We start from the raw sequence: 18,271 nt of genomic DNA, 5'->3' as shown, positions 1-18,271 counted from the left end.
GAACCCCATTCTGCTTCCAGGATATTCCCAGCAAGAGGAAACTCTCAGGGATCAGAGATTTCACTCTGGGTCCCACCAGGGATCTGCATCCAAATGTTTGGAGCTCCAACAGAGAAATCCAATGGGAAATCTCAGAAATCACTCAGGAGCTGAAGACAGCCCCTGGATCACTGGAATTGTCTCCAGGTTGAATGAGGCTTGGAACAACCGACATTATGGAAGGTGTCCCTGCCCATGGATAGGATGGAATTTAAGGTTTCTCCAAACCCAAATCATTCCAGGATTCTGGAGCCCCTCTGCTCTGGGAGAGCTGGGAATGTTCCCCTGGAGAAGGAAAAATCCAGGGAATGCTCAGAGTCCCTGAAGGGGCTCCAGGAGAGCTGCAGAGGGACTGGGGACAAGGGACAGAGGGACAGGACACAGGGAATGGCTGCCACTGGCCAAGGGGAGAGTGGGCTGGGATCTTGGCAAGGAATTCCTGGCTGGGTGGATGGGCAGGGGCTGGGCTGGAATTCCCGGATTTGCTGTGGCTGCCCCTGGATCCCTGGCAGTGCCCAAGGCCAGGTTGGACACTGGGGCTTGGATCCACCTGGGACAGTGGGAGGTGTCCCTGCCCATGGAACAGGGTGAGACTGGGTGGGATTTAAGTTCCCTTCCCACCCAACCCATTCCATGATTCCATGAAGTTCCTCATCCAGTGGCTACACGGCTCTGTCACCAGACTCTCCCCAGCTAGAGGTGTCCTCTGTCCCCTCCTGGTGTCCCCAGGATGTCCTCAGGGGTGTCCCTGGTCACTCACCAGCCGCTCGGCTCCGTAGAGCAGGAGGTTCTGGGCGTCCATGCGGTGGCCGATGTCCTCCCAGTACGAGGAGAGCACCACCACCGGCTTCACGTTCCCCCAGGGCAGGTAATAGTAGTGACAGCCTGGGGGACAGAACGGCATCACCTCAGGGTGTTGGGATAACGGGATACACCTCTCAGGAGTAGGGATGAAGGGAGAAGAGCACAACTGGGATGGGAATTTGCCTCGGAAAGCATTTGGGAGAAAGGTGGGAATGGTGTTCCCCAAATCCTTGAGATCCCACCAAGAGCCAACTGGATCTGACTCCATGGCTCCACCAGCGAGGCCAGAAACCAGCTCAACATTCCAGGTGGGATGAGATGGAAGGCAGGGAAAGGCCAGAAAAAGGTACTCCCAAAAACCACCTCGTGAAGACGAGAGAGGTCCCAGCTTCCCTGCTCCTTCCCAGACAAATTCCCCATGGGTGAGGTGGAACAACCCTCTGGAGTTGTCTGGTCCAAGCAGGGACACCTTCAGCAGGATCACCTGGACACAACTTCTGGCTTCCCCTGTATCCCTGGAAGTGTCCAAGGCCAGGTTGGACATTGGGATTTGGAGCCACCTGGGACAGTGGGAGGTGTCCCTGAACATGGATGGGGTGGGAATGAGATGGGATTTAAGGTCACTTCCAACCCAAACCATTCCGTGATTCTGGAGTCTCCCAGCTGTGGGAGAGCTGGAAGTGTTCCCCTGGAGAAGGGAAAAATCCCGGGAATGCTCAGAGTCCCTAAAGGGGGTCCAGGAGAGCTGCAGAGGGACTGGGGACAAGGGACAGAGGGACAGGACACAGGGAATGGCTGCCACTGGCCAAGGGGAGATTGGGCTGGGATCTTGGCAAGGAATTGCTGGCTGGGAGGGTGGGCAGGGGCTGGGCTGGAATTCCCAGAGCAGCTGTGGCTGCCCCTGGATCCCTGGCAGTGCCCAAGGCCAGGTTGGACATTGGGGCTTGGATCCACCTGGGATAGCAGTCCCTGAGCTGGAACGGGCAGGGAATTAAAGCCCGTTCCATCCCAAACCATTCCATAATTCCAGGGTTCCCTTCCACCAGCTGGGTTTGGGTCATCCCAAAGGACAGAATCCGTGCCATGCTCACCATCAAAGACAGCCCGGCTGTACTGGGTGGTGGAGGCCAGGGGCAGGCAGGTGGTGTCGAACTTGTTGCCATAATTCCCGATGCTGACCTCGAACTGGATGGCGCCGTCCACGCCCTGGAGCATGGTGGCCGAGTAGAAGGCGGCAAAGAGGGAATATTTCCGTCTGCGCAGGTATTTCTGAAATACAAGCGGGAATTGGACATGGAGGGGATGCTGGCAATGATCTCCGGGAGGTGGAGCCAGAAGAGGCTGGAGGGTAAATCCTTGAGGAAGGGCTGAGGGAGCTGGGAAGGGGCTGGAGAACCAAAAAAAAAGCTGAGGGAGATGGGAAGGGGCTGGAGAACCAAGAAAAGCTGAGGGAGATGGGAAGGGGCTGGAGAACCAGGAAAAGCTGAAGGAGCTAGGAAGGGACTCATCCCAGAGAAAAGGAGGATCCAGAGGTCCTTCTGGCTCTGAACAACTCCCTGACAGGTTGGAACCAGGTGGGAGTTGGGATCTGATCCCAGGGAAAAAACAGGATAGAAGGGAATGGCCTCCAGCTGTGCCAGGGGAGCCTCAGGGTGGACATCAGTAGGATTTCCTCATGGAAAGGGTGCTCAGGCCTTGGAAGTGCCCAGGGAAGTTTGAAGTCCCCATCCCTGGAGGTGTCCAAGGAATTCCTGGATGTGGCACTCAGTGCCAAGGTGGGCATCGGTCACAGCTTGGACTGGATGACCTTGGAGGGATGCTCCAACCTCATTTATCCCAGGATGGGAATTTTCTTGCAAGGGGAATAACAAACTTTGCAGCATGGGAATCTTAGGGGAGCTTTAGGAAAACCAGGTGAAAGAGGAGGCTGCAACTTCTCATGGAAAAAGAGCCAAAGGAGAAAATCTGAGAGAGCTGGAATGAAGGGAAATCTCCCACAATGTCATGGGAGACCTTGGAGCCCCTTGCAGAGCCTGCAGGGGCTCCAGGAGAGCTGCAGAGGGACTGGGGACAAGGGACAGAGGGACAGGACCCAGGGAATGGCTGCCACTGGCCAAGGGGAGATTGGGCTGGGATCTTGGCAAGGAATTGCTGGCTGGGAGGGTGGGCAGGGGCTGGGCTGGAATTCCCAGAGAATCCCTGGATCCCTGGCAGTGTCCAAGGCCAGGTTGGCCATTGGGGCTTGGATCCACCTGGAATCAGGGAAGTTGTCCCTGCCCATGGAACAGAATCCACTTCAAGGTCCATTCCTACCAAACCATTCCATGATCCCACACTTCCCTGCTCACGATGACCAGCTCAGATGGGCCAACCTAGATACTTTGGGATGGAAATCCAGCAGGAGACCCCTCCAGGAGCTCACAGACCATGGGACAACCCCCACCCATGGCCTACATCCCTTCCCTAGTGTCCCACAATCCCAGAGATTTTCCAGAAATTCCAATACCTCCACCCTCAGGATGTCATCGGCAGGAATCTCCTCCACTTTCTGCTCCATGTGCTCCACCAGTTTGGTCTCCAGCTCCACCAGGATCCGGCCCCGATACGCCACCCCCTCGCCCTTGGGATAGACCAGGAACAAGAGTCAGGAACCCAGAATTCCCTTCCCGAGGCTGAGCTCTGCCTTTGCTTCCAAGGAGCTTCATTGCGGAGTAGCGGGATCAGGGAAAGAATTCCTGCCGGCGTTTCCGAAGTGGAATTTTGGGAGCAGAGCGGGATCGGGAGGCATTAGCAGGAATAGCCAGGAGCAGGAAACGTAGAGCAGGCTCCTGATGACAAAGCCAGGTTGGGTTAGAAGCAGCTTTTTTTGGGAAAAGAGGAGCCGGAGGTTATTTTGGGATGCGCTGGGAAGCAGCCGATGTCACCTTTCCCAAATTGAGGGTCTCGTAGGGATCGGGAAAGCCGGTGAATTCCCGGGGGCTGCCGTAGAGGTTGATGTAGCAGGGCCCAAAGGTCGGCAGGAATCCCAGCCCGTCATCCACTGGGAATGGCAGGGAAAAGAGGGATTAGGGATTCCTGAAGGCACCTTGAGAACGTCACGCTCACTGTAGGATCACAGGGATCACACAGCTGAAGGCTACCAAAATCCTGGAATTTCCACCCATTTTGAATCCCATTACCTCACCTTAGAGCAGGAGAAAAATATGGAAGGTGTGGTGCTGAGTCCTGGGAATTCCCAATTCCAGGAAATGTCCCCATGGAAAAGGGCGAGGTCAGACAGGGGTCAGACAAGAGTAAGAGCAACAGGAGAGAGGAAAGAGCCTCAGGATGTGCCAAGGAGGTTTAGGTTGGATTTTCGGGAAATTCCTTCCTGGAAAGGGCTGTCCCCATCCCTGGAGGGACTGAATATCCCTGAGGATGTGGCACTTGGAGACACGGATACGGGGTGGCCTTGAGAGCCAATGGATCAGAGGAATTTTCCAATCCTGTGATTCCATGAGGAGAACCACTTGTTTTTATGGAATTTTGAGTGGGAATCCTGCCCTGAGTTCTGTGTGCCTGCTGGGTCCACATTCCCAACACAACAGCATCTCAGGAATCCCCAAAGGGTCACACCAGAGCAAATCCCTTTTCCCAAGGTGCCCAACTCATCCCAGCTGATCCTCCCCCAGTCCAGAGAGTGGAACCAGTAAAACCAGTCCCGGGAGGTGCTGGTAAACTGGGATGTTACTGGGAACGTACGGTCCGAGGGTTTCAGAGGCTTCACAGGAGCAGGAAACTCATCTGAGGCACAAAGAGAGGGAGAGAGGTTGGAAAGGTTGGAAGAGGAGCATGGAAAAGGGATGGAGATGGAACTAGGGGGGAGATTCCCACGGGTTTTAGTGCGGAGAGACAGAGAGAGAAAGGGAGAGGTTTTTCATGGAATCATGGAGTCAAGGAATTATGGAGTCATGGAATCCAGGAATTAGAGAATCATGGAATCATGGAATGGTTGGGGTGGGAAAGGACCTTAAAGCCCATCCAGGTGCATCCAGGGACACTTCCCACGATCCCAGATCATTTTGAGCCTTGTCCAACCTGGCCTTGGACAATTCCAGAGGCTGTGGGATTGGGGTGGAGCAAGATTAGAGCATCCCTGAGTTGCATTCCCAGGCATTTCCATGGGATCAAGCAGATGCCAGTGGGATCCCACCATTCCCATCCTCCCTCCCTCTCTCTCTCTGTCTCTCTCCAGCCCATCCCAGGATCTGTGTTGGGATTGGGAAGAGGGGACTGGACAGTGCCGGGGGTGGGACACAGGTGGAGCCTCTGGATTGTGTTCTGATCCATGGAATCACAGAATGGCTTGGAAAAACCTTAAAGCTCATCCTATTCCATAGGTAGGGACACATCCCACTATCCCAGCATGCTCCAAACTTTTTCCAACGTGGCCATCCCATGTCCCTACAGCTCACAGGCAGATCACAAAGCCACGTGCAGAATTCCCACTGGGATCGCGGATTCCACGGAAGCGCTGGCAGCAGGAAAAGCTCATGCCAGTGGAAGCTCCAAGCCCTCAGCAGGTCCAAAGCCATGTCCCAAATTCCTGCCCTCCCACATGCACCAGTGACAGTGACATCCGGCTGAACCCTGCCATGCCTGGGGGTCCTTACCTTCAGAAAATTCCCTGGATTTGGAACAGCATGGGCTGGATGGGAATTCCCACCCTGTGACAGCCCCTAAATTTCACCTCAGTGGGCCGGACACCTCAGAGGGGATGGGCTGCCAGCAGCGGTGCCACCACCACCACGTGTCACCAACCTCCAGCACACCATGGACCTGCAGCCTCCATCCCCCCTTCCCATGAATCCACCAAATCCCAAGAATCCACCAAATCCTAAATCCAGAGGGGTTGGATCCATCCAGAAATGGGGCAGAGCTTGGAGCAACCCCAGGACACCATCCTGTGTACCCAGGCAGGGGCAGTGACAGCTGTGACACTCCTAAAGCCACCACCAACCTCCAACCACACCATGGACCTACAACTTCCTTCCCCCATTCCCAAGAATCCACCAAATCCTAAATCCAGATGGGATGGATCCAATCTGGAAATGGGGCACAGCTCAAAGTGACCGCAGGACCCCATCCTGTGTCCCCAGGCAGGGATGGTGACAGCTGTGACACCCCCAAAGCCACCACCAACCTCCAGCCACGCCATGCAGCTCCTCCAAGGCCATGCATCCCAAATCCCGGCCTGCTTCCCGCCCTTACCCTCCAGCTCCCCACCGGGGGCCGAAATCTTGGACATTCCGAGGAAAGCGGTGCCGATGACGTCATTGTGCGTCAGACGATCCCTGTGAGGTGGCATTGTCACTCTGGGGACTGTGGTGGGGGGGATGTCCCCACATCCATCCCGCCACTCCAGTGGGAATGCCCTTCCCGCTCACCAGTCGGTCACACGGATCCTCATCCGCTCGCACATGGAAGGGAACTGGGAAAAGGGATACGGGAAGAGGGTGAGTGATGCTGGGGACACCGGGAGGGGACCGTGGGGACACCAGTGCTCACCATTGCCGGCAGCGTCAGGCACTGGTTCCACTGGGGGTTGGCGTTCTTCTCCAGGATCCGGGAGTAGAGCTGGAAGGGAGGGATGGAAAGAGGGAAAAGTTGGTGTTGTCCCAGAAAAGCAGCCATTCCTGGAATCCCAGAGGATCCCGCTCCACTGACCGTTTTCCCGGCAAAGCTGACTTCCACAAAGGGATCCACCAGGTTCTTCTTGTTGCTCTCGAAGCCAAAGATCTGCCGGACGTTGTCCATGACGGCATCATCCACTGGGAAAAGAGGGAGATGCCAAAATCCATGGAAGTCCACAGCATCCAGAGGGTCCCAGCTGTCCCACCAGCAGGATGAGCATTCCCATGGAGGAGACACTCTCCAGGCGGGAAAAGCAGGGGGATAAAACCAGTTCAGACCAGTAAGAAACTCCTCTCCCATAAAACTGCCCAATATCCTTGGATTACAATATGGACCATTCCCTTCTCCGGGCCCTAATTCCTGCCCGGAATGTTGCGATTCCGAGGAATGTGAAGGAAAAACCTACTCTGGGGCAAATCCTCAGCTTTGAAGATCTTGAGGCAGAACTGGGCCCCCCTGAGGGTGACCCCGGTGGGGCGCAGCAGATTGGCCTCGATGTCCTCCTTGTCCTCGGCCACCTCCTTCTTCTCCAGCTGTGGGAAGAGGATGACAGGAAAAGTCACCCCGGATTGGGGAATGAGCAGGAAAATCCCAAAAGAGAGAGGCTGGGTGGATTTGCCATCCCTGGGAGTGTCCAAGGTGAGGCTGGATGGGTTTGGAGTAACTTGGGATAGTGGGAGGTGTCCCTGAACATGGATGGGGTGGGATTTAAGGTCTCCTCCAAACCCAAACCATTCCAGGATTCTGGAGCCCCTCTGCTCTGGGAGAGCTGGGAATGTTCCCCTGGAGAAGGAAAAATCCAGGCAATGCTCAGAGTCCCTGCAGGGGCTCCAGGAGAGCTGCAGAGGGACTGGGGACAAGGGACAGAGGGACAGGACACAGGGAATGGCTGCCACTGGCCAAGGGGAGATTGGGCTGGGATCTTGGCAAGGAATTGCTGGCTGGGAGGGTGGGCAGGGGCTGGGCTGGAATTCCCAGATTTGCTGTGGCTGCCCCTGCATCCCTGGCAGTGTCCAAGGCCAGGTTGGACATTGGGGCTTGGAGCCACCTGGGACAGTGGCAGGTGCCTCTAAGCTGGAAAGGGATGGGATTTAACATCCAACCCAACCCATTCCAGGATTCCATGAGAAAATGTAGCACTTTTCCCCCAAAACAGAGGAAAATCCAAGCATGGCTTCCCTGCAAATTGGCCAGAATATCCTAGAGCTGGAATATCCCAGGGCCGGAATATCCCAGAGCTGGAATGTCCCCCCATTCCCAGCAGGAATACTCACGGGAGCTTCATCTCCAGGCCCCAGCACGCAGGCGCTGACCTTCAGGTAGCCCTTGGCTCCTGCGGAAAAATCCTCCGGATCCGAGAGGAGCAGCCACTTCCTTCGGAAAGCGTGTTCTGCAGGAAAATATGGAAAACTGGGAATTACTCCTTGGACGTGCAGGGAGGTCAGGAATGCTCCTGGGTGGGGTTCAAATGAAAATCATGGAATGGGATAAGAGAATATTTGCGTTCCTTTCCCAGGAAGGGACCAGGGAAGAGGGAGGGGTCTTTGGAACAGAATTCCCGGAGAAGATGTGGATGCTCCATCCCTGGAAGTTCAAGGCCAGGTTGGATGGACTTGGATCCACCTGGGATGGTGGAATTTTTCCCTGGATGGGACTGGATGATCCTTAAGGTCCCTTCCCACCCAAACCATTCCAGGATTCCATGGTCATGGATTTGGGGTTCCTCTATGGAAGAACTGGGATGTGTGGGCGCATTTCCCAAAAAAAACCAAAGGAATTTCCCAAGGCTCACTTGGCTCGGAGTAAACGGTCTCCACATCCATCTGCGGGATTAAAGGAAAAGAAGATTCCAGAGTTCATCCAGAACAGGAAACGCTGGGAAAAAGGGATGGGATCTTACCCGGAATTCCCCGATCACTGAATCCGTGCGGAACGATCGAGAATCCACGACCTGAAAATGAGGTAAAATGGGTGATCCAACCCAAACCCTGCTGGGATGGAGGCTCGTGGGGAAGAGGGAAGGGTTTCCCTGGGAAGGGGAGAATTCCAGGTTTTCCCAGCACTCACTGTGAGGAAAATAGGAGCATCGAACAGCTCCGATGGGGACTCGAAGACGTTGAAGAAAAAAGTCTGTGGAAAACCAGGATGAAGATGAGGCATTATCCCAGTTTTCCCCTCAGAGGGCATTCCCACTTCCCAGCCTCTCCCAGGAATCACTGGAGTGGGAATTCCCGCTGACCTCATCGAAGAAGGGGCTGTTGCCTTTCCGGATCCGCGTTCTCCGGGTTTGTCCGGCCACCGTCACCTTCACCACCGGCCGGATCTGGATCCCAGGAAGCTGCCGGGCCTCGATGACCCTCACCCGGATCTGGGATGAAATGGAGGACAGGGAATCAGCAGGATGGGAATCACCGGGATCATCCCAGGGGATGGAAGACAGAGAATCACTGGGATCATCTCTAGGGATGAAGAATGAGGAATCACCAGGATGAGAATCACCAGGATCATCCTATGCGCTGGAGGACAGGGAATCACCAGGATCTGGGATGGGATGGGATGGGATGGGATGGGATGGGATGGGATGGGATGGGATGGGATGGGATGGGGGACATGGAATCACTGGGATGATCCCATGGGATGGAGGACAGGCAATCACCAGGATCATTCCATGGGATGGAGGACAGGGAATCACCAGGATCATTCCATGGGATGGAGGATGGGGAATCACAAGGATCATTCCATGGGATGGAGGACAAGGAATCACCAGGACAACCTGCAGCATTTTATGGGAACAGCTCATCCCACCTGGAAATCCTGTGGTTTGTTGGATAAAGGTTTTTTGGGAGAGCTCCTCCTCCTCCTCTTCACCCCCTGGATGTGATTCCCAGATGGTTTCCTTGGGAATGTGGGCGGCTCTGAGCCCGGTGCTCCTGAAGACGCTGAGGGCTCCGTGTCCGCCGTGGCCTCCGGATCTTCCGTGTCCTCCTCTCCGGCCGTCTCTGCCCAGCGGAAGAAGGGAAACGTGGGATTTTGGAATGGGTTTGGATTCCAAAAACCGGGATGGGGAGGGGTTGTGGTTACCGGTGACCGTGTCCAGCTCGGCTGCAGCCGGGGCCGGCTCTGGAGGGGCTGGAGGTGGGAAAAGCGGGACAGCACCCGGAGGGGGGATGTAGGACACCTGCAGGAACAGGGAAGCCTGGAAAACAGGGAATGAGTGTCAGAGAGGCCAGGATGGGAGAACTGGGATCAAACTGGGAGGGAAGGGATTCAGACTGGTGTCAAAACTGGGAGCTTCAACTGGGAAGGACAGGACTCAAACTGGGATCAGACTGGGAGGGACAGGACTCAAACTGGGATCAAACTGGGAGGGACAGGACTCAAACTGGGATCAGACTGGGAGGGACAGGACTCAAACTGGGATCTGACTGGGAGGGATCTGGCTCAGAATGGGATTAAACTGGGAGGGAAGAGATTCAGACTAGTCTCAAACTGGGAGCTGCCACTGGGAGGGACATTGGTCAGACTGGTCCCAAACTGGGAGCCCCAGCTGGCCTCAAACTGGGAGCCGCTCTGGCCATGCTATGGCTTCTACTTGTCTCAAACTGGGAGCCCCAGTTGGCCATGCCATGGCTTATACTGGTCCCAAACTGGGAGCCCAAACTGACTATGTCATGACTTGTACTGGTCCCAAACTGGGAACCCCAATTGGTCCCAAACTGGGAGGATTCCTGACCCTGCCATGATTTGTACTGGTCCCAGATTGGAAGCCCCAACTGGTCCCAAACTGGGAGCCCCAGTTGGCCATGCCATGGCTTACACTGGTCCCAAACTGGGAGCCCCAACTGGTCCCAAAATGAGAACCCAAACTGGCCATGCTATGGCTCATACTGGCCCCAAACTGGGAGCCCAAACTGGCCCCAAACTGGGAGCTGGGCACTCACCCCGGTGCTCTCCTTGCGCGAGTCCAGCAGGGGGAGGTTGAACGAGGCCGCCAGGCTGGGATTGCCCAGAACATCCCGGAGCGGCACACGGCATTCTCCCAAAAACCTGCGGGGAACAAGGAGAGGGCTCAGGGCTGCTCCAAGGGCATCCAAACCATTCCAGAGTCAGGGATGGGAGTCCAGAGGAGGCTCCGGAGATGGAGCCAGGCTGGGAGAGCTGGGAATGTTCCCCTGGAGAAGGGAAAAATCCAGGCAATGCTCAGAGTCCCTGCAGGGGCTCCAGGAGAGCTGCAGAGGGACTGGGGACAAGGGACAGAGGGACAGGACACAGGGAATGGCTGCCACTGGCCAAGGGGAGATTGGGCTGGGATCTTGGCAAGGAATTGCTGGCTGGGAGGGTGGGCAGGGGCTGGGCTGGAATTGCCAGATTTGCTGTGGCTGTCCCTGCATCCCTGGCAGTGCCCAAGGCCAGGCTGGGATGGGGCTTGGAGCAGCCTGGGAGGTGTCAGCCGGAATCTTCCTGCTCCGGGATCCAGGACCCTCCTCCCATTTTCCCGTGGCTATTTATGGGCACCCAGGAGTTGGAGCGGCCCCAAATTCCAGCCCCCTTGGATTTCAGCCCAGCAGCAATTCCAGCCTCAGCTCCAGCTCTGGAATCAAGATCCTTCCTGCCCCGGGCCGCATTCCCAACCTCTTACCCCTAAAAATAAATCCCTTCCTTTATTTTTTCCTTTTTTCAAGCAGCTCACCCACCCCACAGAGCCGGGAAAGGCCGGGAATCACCGGAATCCCCTCGTTCCTCACCCAGCAGGAGCCCCCGATCCACAGGGAACCCCTGGAATGGGGGAGCACCGGGATCAGCCAGAGGAAGGAAACGGGAGGCTCCGCTCCCGTCGCCGTTCCCGGCACTGCCGGCTCCTTGGGAGTGATCTTGGCAGCGTTTCCCAAATCCTGGCCAACTGTCCGAAGTGTCTGTCCCCAAACAACCACCCCCTGTGTATTCCCGACCTTCCAACGCTGGAATTTCCCCCGGATTCCGAGCGAAGCAGCCCAAAAATGTGGCTCCAGCCTCCCACAGCCATCCCACAGCGGGAATCCGCGGAGTCTGGGAAGAGCTGGTTGAATCCCGGGAATGGGAAAAGGGAGAAGGGGCCCTGTCCGGCTCCAAAATTTTTCCCACCTGTTTCTTCCCACAGTTTCATGGTCCTTGACCACCACGGTGAGCTCGGCATCGGGATCCAGCGGAATTCCCTTCAGATCCCACTCAAATCCCTGGACAAAAGAGGAGGGAGAGGCTGGGATCAGCATCTGCAAGTGGAGAACCCAAATCCCAAACCCCCTCAGAATCACAGCATTCCCAAAGCCAAATTTTCCAGCAAATCCACCAGGAGAAGTTGCCTTGGGAAAAAGTTTTCCTTGGCCATGGATTACCAGGAAGGAGCAAATCCTGGGAGCTGCTCCAGCCCCAAATCTGTGCCCTTTTTCCCACCAATTCCCTTTTTTTTTTTTTGGAATTTTGGCCCATGGGAGCACAAGGACAACGTTGGAAGGGAAAAGGTGCTGGAAAAATTCCCATTCCATAGAAATTCCTTGAAACATTCACGCCAAGACTGGATAAGACCTTGATGGAAGGGGAAGAGATTGGAATTCTGCCTGGAATTCTGGAACAGAAAGGGAACGATCCCAAAATTTCCATGGGGCAGAAGCCCCAGGGAATCACCTGGACTCGGGGATGTTTTCTGGGAACAGGGATAAATCCAGGGACTGGGAATTCTCACCTCATTCCAGACAGGATTCACATTGTTCTTGATGACCTTTGTCCTCTTCTTGACACCTGGAAGGCGAAAAACCGGGATTGGGATCTTCCCAGGGTTTGGGAGCTTCCCAAAGATCAGGAGCATCCCAAGGATCAGGATCCCTGAATGAAACTCTGATCTCAGCTGGGGCTGAGCTTCCAGGCATTCCCAGAATTCCCAGAATCAGGATCAGGCTCCATTCCCCGATCCCAGGTGGAGCTGAAATTCCAGAAATTCCCAGGAGCAGGATTGGATCCCAATCCCTGATCCCAGGTGGAGTTGAACTTCCAGAAATTCCCAGGGCCAGGATTGGATCCCATTCTCTCCTCCCAGCTAGGACTGAGCTTCCAGAAATTCCCACAATCCCCAGGATCAGGATCCAGCCCCATTCCCTGTTCCCAAGCAGAGCTGGGAATGTAGAAATTGGATCCAGGATCCCACTTGGATCCCCAACCCTTCCATGTTGGAAAATGCGCTGGAAAATCCCATGGAACCCCCTCCTTGCTGTGCCTCAGTTTCCCCAGGAGCATCCAAAGGTTTCCAATTCCAAGGGAATTCGAGGTGGGAAGAGCCACAGGAGATCCCAAACATTCCCAATCTCGGGATTGTGCCTCAGTTTCCCCAGGATCCCCTAAAAACCGAAGGTGGGAATCCCGGGATTCTCCCGCAGACATTCCCCATCCTGGAAATGCATCCACCCCCTTCCCAAAGCCACGCCCCCCTCATCCCTCCTGGAATGTCGCCGCATCCCAAGGGAGGGACCCCCGCGGGAAGAGGAAAAGGAAAAGGCCAAACAATGGAGGTGACTCAAATCCCGGGAGACGCCGGGATATTCCAAATATTCCCGGTTTTCCGCTCTATTCGCACCGTGCAGCCGCTCCTTCCCTATTTGGGATTGGGGAAGAGCCGAACTTCCCGGCTCTGGGAATATGGAAAACTCATCCTGCTGTTTGTCCTCATCCAGAGATTCATTCCCATCTCGTTCCTGATTTTTCCCGGGATTCAGAGCCCTGGAATTGCCCTGGATCGGGATTTGCTTGAAGATGGAGCTCCCAGGATTCTCCAGAGGGATCCCGGTGGGAATGGGATCGGCAGCACCCCCATTCCAAATGGAAAACCTGGACCGGGAGCCGCTCGTCCTTTTCCCTAATTTTTGTTTAAAATGGGATTTCTTCCCATTTTTTTGAGCTCCAGGAAAATGCCAGGGCAGCACCGTCCTCCAGCGGGAATTTTGTGAGTGCGAACCCCTCCGTTTTCCCAGGAAATCCATCCCTCGGGAATGGGATAACCCCTGCTCCGTGTGGGATTATTCACATCCATCCCAGTGCAGAATTCAGGGATTTAAAGGGATGGAATTCCCAGGGATAATCCAGCGTGGATTTAAAAACTTTGGGATCAAGGGGATAAAAGGTGCAAAGGAAAGGATTTTCCAAGGATTTAGGAGCTTCCCAGATCCCAAACTTCCCTGGGAGCTGCTTCCAAAGCAGCTAAAAACATTCCAAACCCTCCCTTCTTTCCCCAAAAAAACCCAAAAACCGGGATTCCCTCACCTCGGAATGTCAGGCTGGCCACGGGATCGATTTGTTTATCCCGCTTTTCCAGGCTGGGAAGTTGGGAAGCCCTTTGGAGCAGGCAGCGGAGCATGGCCGGGATCGGGAAAACCGGGATCGGGAAAGCCGGGGTCGGGAAAGCCGGGATAAGGATCCGCTCCCTGATCCCATTCCCACCCCCTTTTCCCGGTCCGGCCCTTCCCGGCACGGGAACGCCCCTGGAGGGGCTGGGAAAAAACCGGGATCGTGGGAAGGAGAGCTGGGATTGGGGGGAGATGGGGAGGGCGGGAGTTGGGATTAAATCCCCGGGATTCAGGGAGGCTGCAATTCCCAGGGATGGGCGAACACGGGGATTTGGGAATGCTGGGAACACCAGGGATGGGGAATAAATCCCTGCGATTCAGGGATGCTCCACAGCCTGAGGATGACCCAGCACAGGAATCTGGGAATGCTGCAATTCCCAATTTCCCCAGGGATGGGGAAATCAATCACCGGATCCCAGGAATTAGAGGTGGGAAATGAAATCCTTGGGAGCCAGGAATGCTGGGAATATCAGCGATGGTGAAACCTCGGGATTTGGGGATGCTGGGAATCCCAGGGATGGGGAATTTAATCAATGAAAATTCAGGAATTTAATCGTTGGAAATTCAGGAATTCTGGAAAGCCCAGGGACAACCTGGCACTGGGATTTGGGAATACTGGGAACCCCATAAATGGGGAATGAATCCCTGGGATTCAGGGATGCTCCAAGGCTTGAGGATGACCCAGCACCAGGAATTGGGAGTGCTGCAATTCCCAGGGATGGGGAATAAAATCCTTGGGAATTCAGGAATGCTGGAAACCCCAGGGACCAGGAATAAAATCTTGGGATTTGGGAATGTTAGAAAGCCCAAGGATGGGAAATAAATCCCTGGGATTTGGGGATCCTGCAATTGCCAGGGATGGGGGAATTAAATCATTTGGAGGTCAGGAATTCTCAAAACCCCAGGGATAACCTGGCACAGGGATTTGGGAATGCTGGGAACCCCAAGGATCCCTCAAACCCCTGGATTTGGGAATACTGGGAGCCCCAGGGATCCCCCAAACGCTGGGATTTGGGAATGCTGGGAAGCTCAGGGATAGGGAATGAATCCCTGGGATTCAGGGATCCCACAATTCCCAGGGATGAGAAATCAAAACATCAGGACCCGGGAATTCTGGAAACCCCAAGGATATCCCAGGACTGGGATTTGGGATTGCTGGGAACCCCAGGGATGGGCAATGAATCCCTGGGAATTCCTGGATCCTACAAGGCCTGAGGATGCCCAGCCCCGGGATTCGGGAATGCCGCAATCCCGGCAACATCAAAACCCCAAATCCTGGGAATTCCGGGTGAGCGGAACACCGGGAATGCCACACCCACACCGGGAGAATTCCATGGAAAACCAGGAACGCTCCCTCATCCAGGAACACCCGGGAAATCCCAAAAAGACGCTTTTTTCCAATTAAAAAAAAAAAAATCCCAACCAACCAACCCGTGACGTCACTTTGTCCTTTGTCCCCTCAATGTCACTTTTGTCCCCAGTGGGAAAGGACCGCGGGAAGGGACCCCTGGAAGAGACAATTCCCAAATTTGGGATCGTCCCCTCCCCCGCCCTGCGGAAAATCCCAAAATAACCGCGGCGCCGGCACCGCGCGGGGACCGGGGGTGGCTTTAGGGGGGTCCCCAAGTGCCACCAGCGGGGTGGCGACACCAAAGAGGGGGCGGCGACAACGCGGACAGCGAGGAGCCGCGGCTCCTCCAGCCACATCCCAGATTCCCGGGACAAAATTCCCTCAAATTTAGCCAAAAAAAGAATTTTGGGTTTTTTTTGCCCCTCTGGAGCTTCTCACGCTGGAATGGGAAGGGGACACCAAAGGGGCGGCGGCGACAGCGGGGACAGCGGGGTCCGGCGGCGCTTCCAACCCCATCCCAACACTTAGGGCCGCCAAAATCCCCCCAAAACCCCCCAAAATTCCCCTAAATCCCGATTATTTCCCCCTCTGGAGCTTCACACTTTGGAATGGGGAGGGGTCACCCAAGGGGTGGCGGTGACAACGGGGACAGGGGGGACCCGCGCTCTCCCAGCCACATCCCAACTTTTAGGACCGAGCCGGGCGTGGCCGAACCTCCCCGAAATTCTCCCAAAACCCTCAAAATCACCCCAAATCCCGGGGTTTTTTTTTCCCTCTGGAGCTTCCCACCTTGGAATGTGGAGGAGCAGTAGGTGTCGCTGATGTCGCTGTCGCCTGTGAGGACATTTTCGGCCCGCAGGACGAAGACGCGGAGCATCGTCCCCTCCCCCACCCCTCCGCATCCCCCCCCTTCCCAAAAAAAAAAAAAAAATCCCGGGATTTCCCCCCCTCCCCCCTCCAAGGCTCCGCCTCCCTTAAAGGGACCCGGCCCCGGGGGTGGGGGAGGGGCGGGGCTGCGGCGCCACCCCCCCCTTGGGGACATCGGGGGGATTTGGGGGACACTGCAGCCACACATTGTCCCCAGGTGGGAGTTTTGGGGTCCTCGCTCCCTCAGTGTCCCCAGAAAGGGAATTTTGGGTCCTCAGCCCCTCTTTGGGGATATCAGGAGGGGTTTTGGGGTCCCCACCACTCCCCCGTTGTCCCCAGAAGGAAATTTTGGGGCCACCACACCCTCAGTGTCCCCAAGATGCAAAGTCTGGGGTTCTCAGTCACCCTTTGGGGACATCGGGAGGGATTTTGGGGTCCCTACAGCCCTAAATTGTCCCCAAGAGGGAATTTTGGGGTCCCCACTCCCTCAGTGTCCCCGAAAGGGAATTTTGGGGTCTCCAACCCTCATTTTGTGCCCTGAGAGGAATTTTGGGGTCCCAAATCCCACCCACTGTCCCCAAGGCAGGAATTTTGGGGTCTTCACCCTCCTTTTTGGGGACATTGGGAGGGATTTTGGTGTCCCCACTCCCTCAGTGTCCCCAGAAAAGGAATTTTGGGGTCCTCACCCCTCCCTGGGAGACATTTAGAGGGATTTTGGGGTTCCCACTCCCTCATTGTCCCCAAGCAGGGAATTTTCGGGTCCCCAACCCCACTTTGGGGACATCAAGGGGCTTTTGGGGTCCTCAATCCCCCCGGGATCCCTAAGGAGGGAATTTTGGGATCCCCACCTCCCCAGTTTTCCCTGGGATGGGAATTTGGGATTCCCAACCCCCTTTTTGTGTCCCATGGGGGATTTGGATTCCCCACCCCCATTGTGGGATTGGCATTCCCGGCGGGAACAGCTGGGAATGGCCCCGCCCCCGGCTATTTTTGGGAATTCTTTCCAGCCCAGGCCTTTCCCAGAAAGCAGCCCCGGGAGATCCTGCCCCAAATCAGGATCCGGGATCCCTGATCTCACCCCAAACTGGGATGGGATCTGGGATTCCCAAATCAGGATGGGCTCCGGGATCTGGGATTCCCGATCCTGCCCAAACTGGGATGTGGATCCACAATCTGGGATCTGGAATCCCTGATCTCACCCCAAACCAGGATGGGATCCACAATCTGGGATCCCTGATCCTGCCCTAAACCGGGATGGGATCTGGGATCCCCAATCCTGCCCCAGACCAGGATGGGATCCAGGATCTGGGATCCCTGATCTCACCCCAAACCAGGATGGGATCTGGGATCCCTGATCCTGCCCCAAGCCAGGATGGGATATGGGATCTGGGATCCCTATCTCATCCCAAACAGAATGGGATCCGACATCTGGGATCCCCAATCCTGCCTCAAACCGGGATGGGGATCTGTGATCTGGGATCCCTGATCTCAACCCAAACTGGGATGGGATTGGGATCTGGGATCCCTGATCTCAACCCAAACCAGGATGGGATCTGGAATCTGGGATCCCCTTTTCCCTGATATCCCCCTGATCCCATCCCCTCCTTTCCGCTCCTCCCTCTTTGTGTTTATCCCGTTCCCATTTTTCCTTCTTTGGGTTTATCTGACCCCATTCACTCTTTGCCCTCTTTGGGTTTATCCCATTCCAGTTTTTCCTTCTTTGGGTTTATCCCATTCCAGTTTTTTCCCTTTTTGGGTTTATCACATTCCAGTTTTTCCTTCTTTGGGTTTACCCGACCCCATTCCAGTTTTTCCCCCTTTGTGTTTATCCCTTTCCCATTTTTCCCCCTTTGGGTTTATCCCATTCCTACTTTTCCCTCTTGGCTTTATCCCTTCCCATTTTTCCTGGCCCCAAATCCCGGGATCAGCTGTGACCCCAAAGCCGGCAGAGCCAGGATTGGGACCTGGGGATTTGGGGGAAATTCGGGATTTGGGAGAAATTTGGGATTTAGGGGAGGCCAAAGCCGAGGGCACCCACGGGAATGGGAAGGGACATCGGTGCATGTCCCCAAGCCCTGCGCCATGTGAGTGTCCCCAAGCCCTGTGAGTGTCCCCACAACCCGTGCCCTGAGCTTGTCCCCAACGCCTGTGCCACTTGTGTGTCCCC

The 18,271-nt window shown here is 55.5% G+C and overlaps 1 protein-coding gene and 1 non-coding gene across 7 annotated transcripts in view; both read right to left on the bottom strand.

Annotated features, from left to right (window-relative positions):
* Window positions 1–16,135, bottom strand: part of DYSF (dysferlin) — a 69,291-nt gene extending 53,156 nt beyond the window's left edge. For 2 of the 6 annotated variants that reach the window (XM_064419162.1, XM_064419167.1), the window contains exons 1-21: window positions 16,027–16,135; window positions 12,236–12,291; window positions 11,638–11,729; window positions 10,458–10,563; window positions 9,598–9,712; window positions 9,322–9,515; window positions 8,756–8,884; window positions 8,584–8,646; window positions 8,417–8,467; window positions 8,309–8,339; window positions 7,791–7,906; window positions 6,923–7,049; window positions 6,550–6,653; window positions 6,391–6,459; window positions 6,270–6,313; window positions 6,094–6,176; window positions 4,585–4,626; window positions 3,768–3,883; window positions 3,350–3,463; window positions 1,935–2,112; window positions 800–924 (exon numbers count right to left, since the gene is read on the bottom strand). In XM_064419162.1, coding sequence (XP_064275232.1) covers window positions 800–924; window positions 1,935–2,112; window positions 3,350–3,463; window positions 3,768–3,883; window positions 4,585–4,626; window positions 6,094–6,176; window positions 6,270–6,313; window positions 6,391–6,459; window positions 6,550–6,653; window positions 6,923–7,049; window positions 7,791–7,906; window positions 8,309–8,339; window positions 8,417–8,467; window positions 8,584–8,646; window positions 8,756–8,884; window positions 9,322–9,515; window positions 9,598–9,712; window positions 10,458–10,563; window positions 11,638–11,729; window positions 12,236–12,291; window positions 16,027–16,114 — 2,043 coding nt within the window. In that variant the 5' untranslated portion in view covers window positions 16,115–16,135. Of the gene's footprint in view, window positions 1–799; window positions 925–1,934; window positions 2,113–3,349; window positions 3,464–3,767; window positions 3,884–4,584; window positions 4,627–6,093; window positions 6,177–6,269; window positions 6,314–6,390; window positions 6,460–6,549; window positions 6,654–6,922; window positions 7,050–7,790; window positions 7,907–8,308; window positions 8,340–8,416; window positions 8,468–8,583; window positions 8,647–8,755; window positions 8,885–9,321; window positions 9,516–9,597; window positions 9,713–10,457; window positions 10,564–11,637; window positions 11,730–12,235; window positions 12,292–13,803; window positions 14,015–16,026 lie in introns of those variants that run through there. The other 4 variants (XM_064419164.1, XM_064419168.1, XM_064419163.1 and 1 more) reach the window with 3 other exon arrangements.
* On the bottom strand, window positions 6,160–6,270 carry LOC135300171 (small nucleolar RNA SNORD67). The gene has a single exon (XR_010362060.1). It is a non-coding gene; the product is annotated as a small nucleolar RNA SNORD67 (small nucleolar RNA).
* Window positions 16,136–18,271: the final 2,136 nt, after the last annotated feature.

Source organism: Passer domesticus, chromosome 4, assembly GCF_036417665.1.
Source record: "Passer domesticus isolate bPasDom1 chromosome 4, bPasDom1.hap1, whole genome shotgun sequence".
Lineage (NCBI taxonomy): Eukaryota > Metazoa > Chordata > Aves > Passeriformes > Passeridae > Passer > Passer domesticus.
Note: the sequence above shows the minus strand (reverse complement) of the source record. Positions and strands in the feature narration are given on the sequence as shown.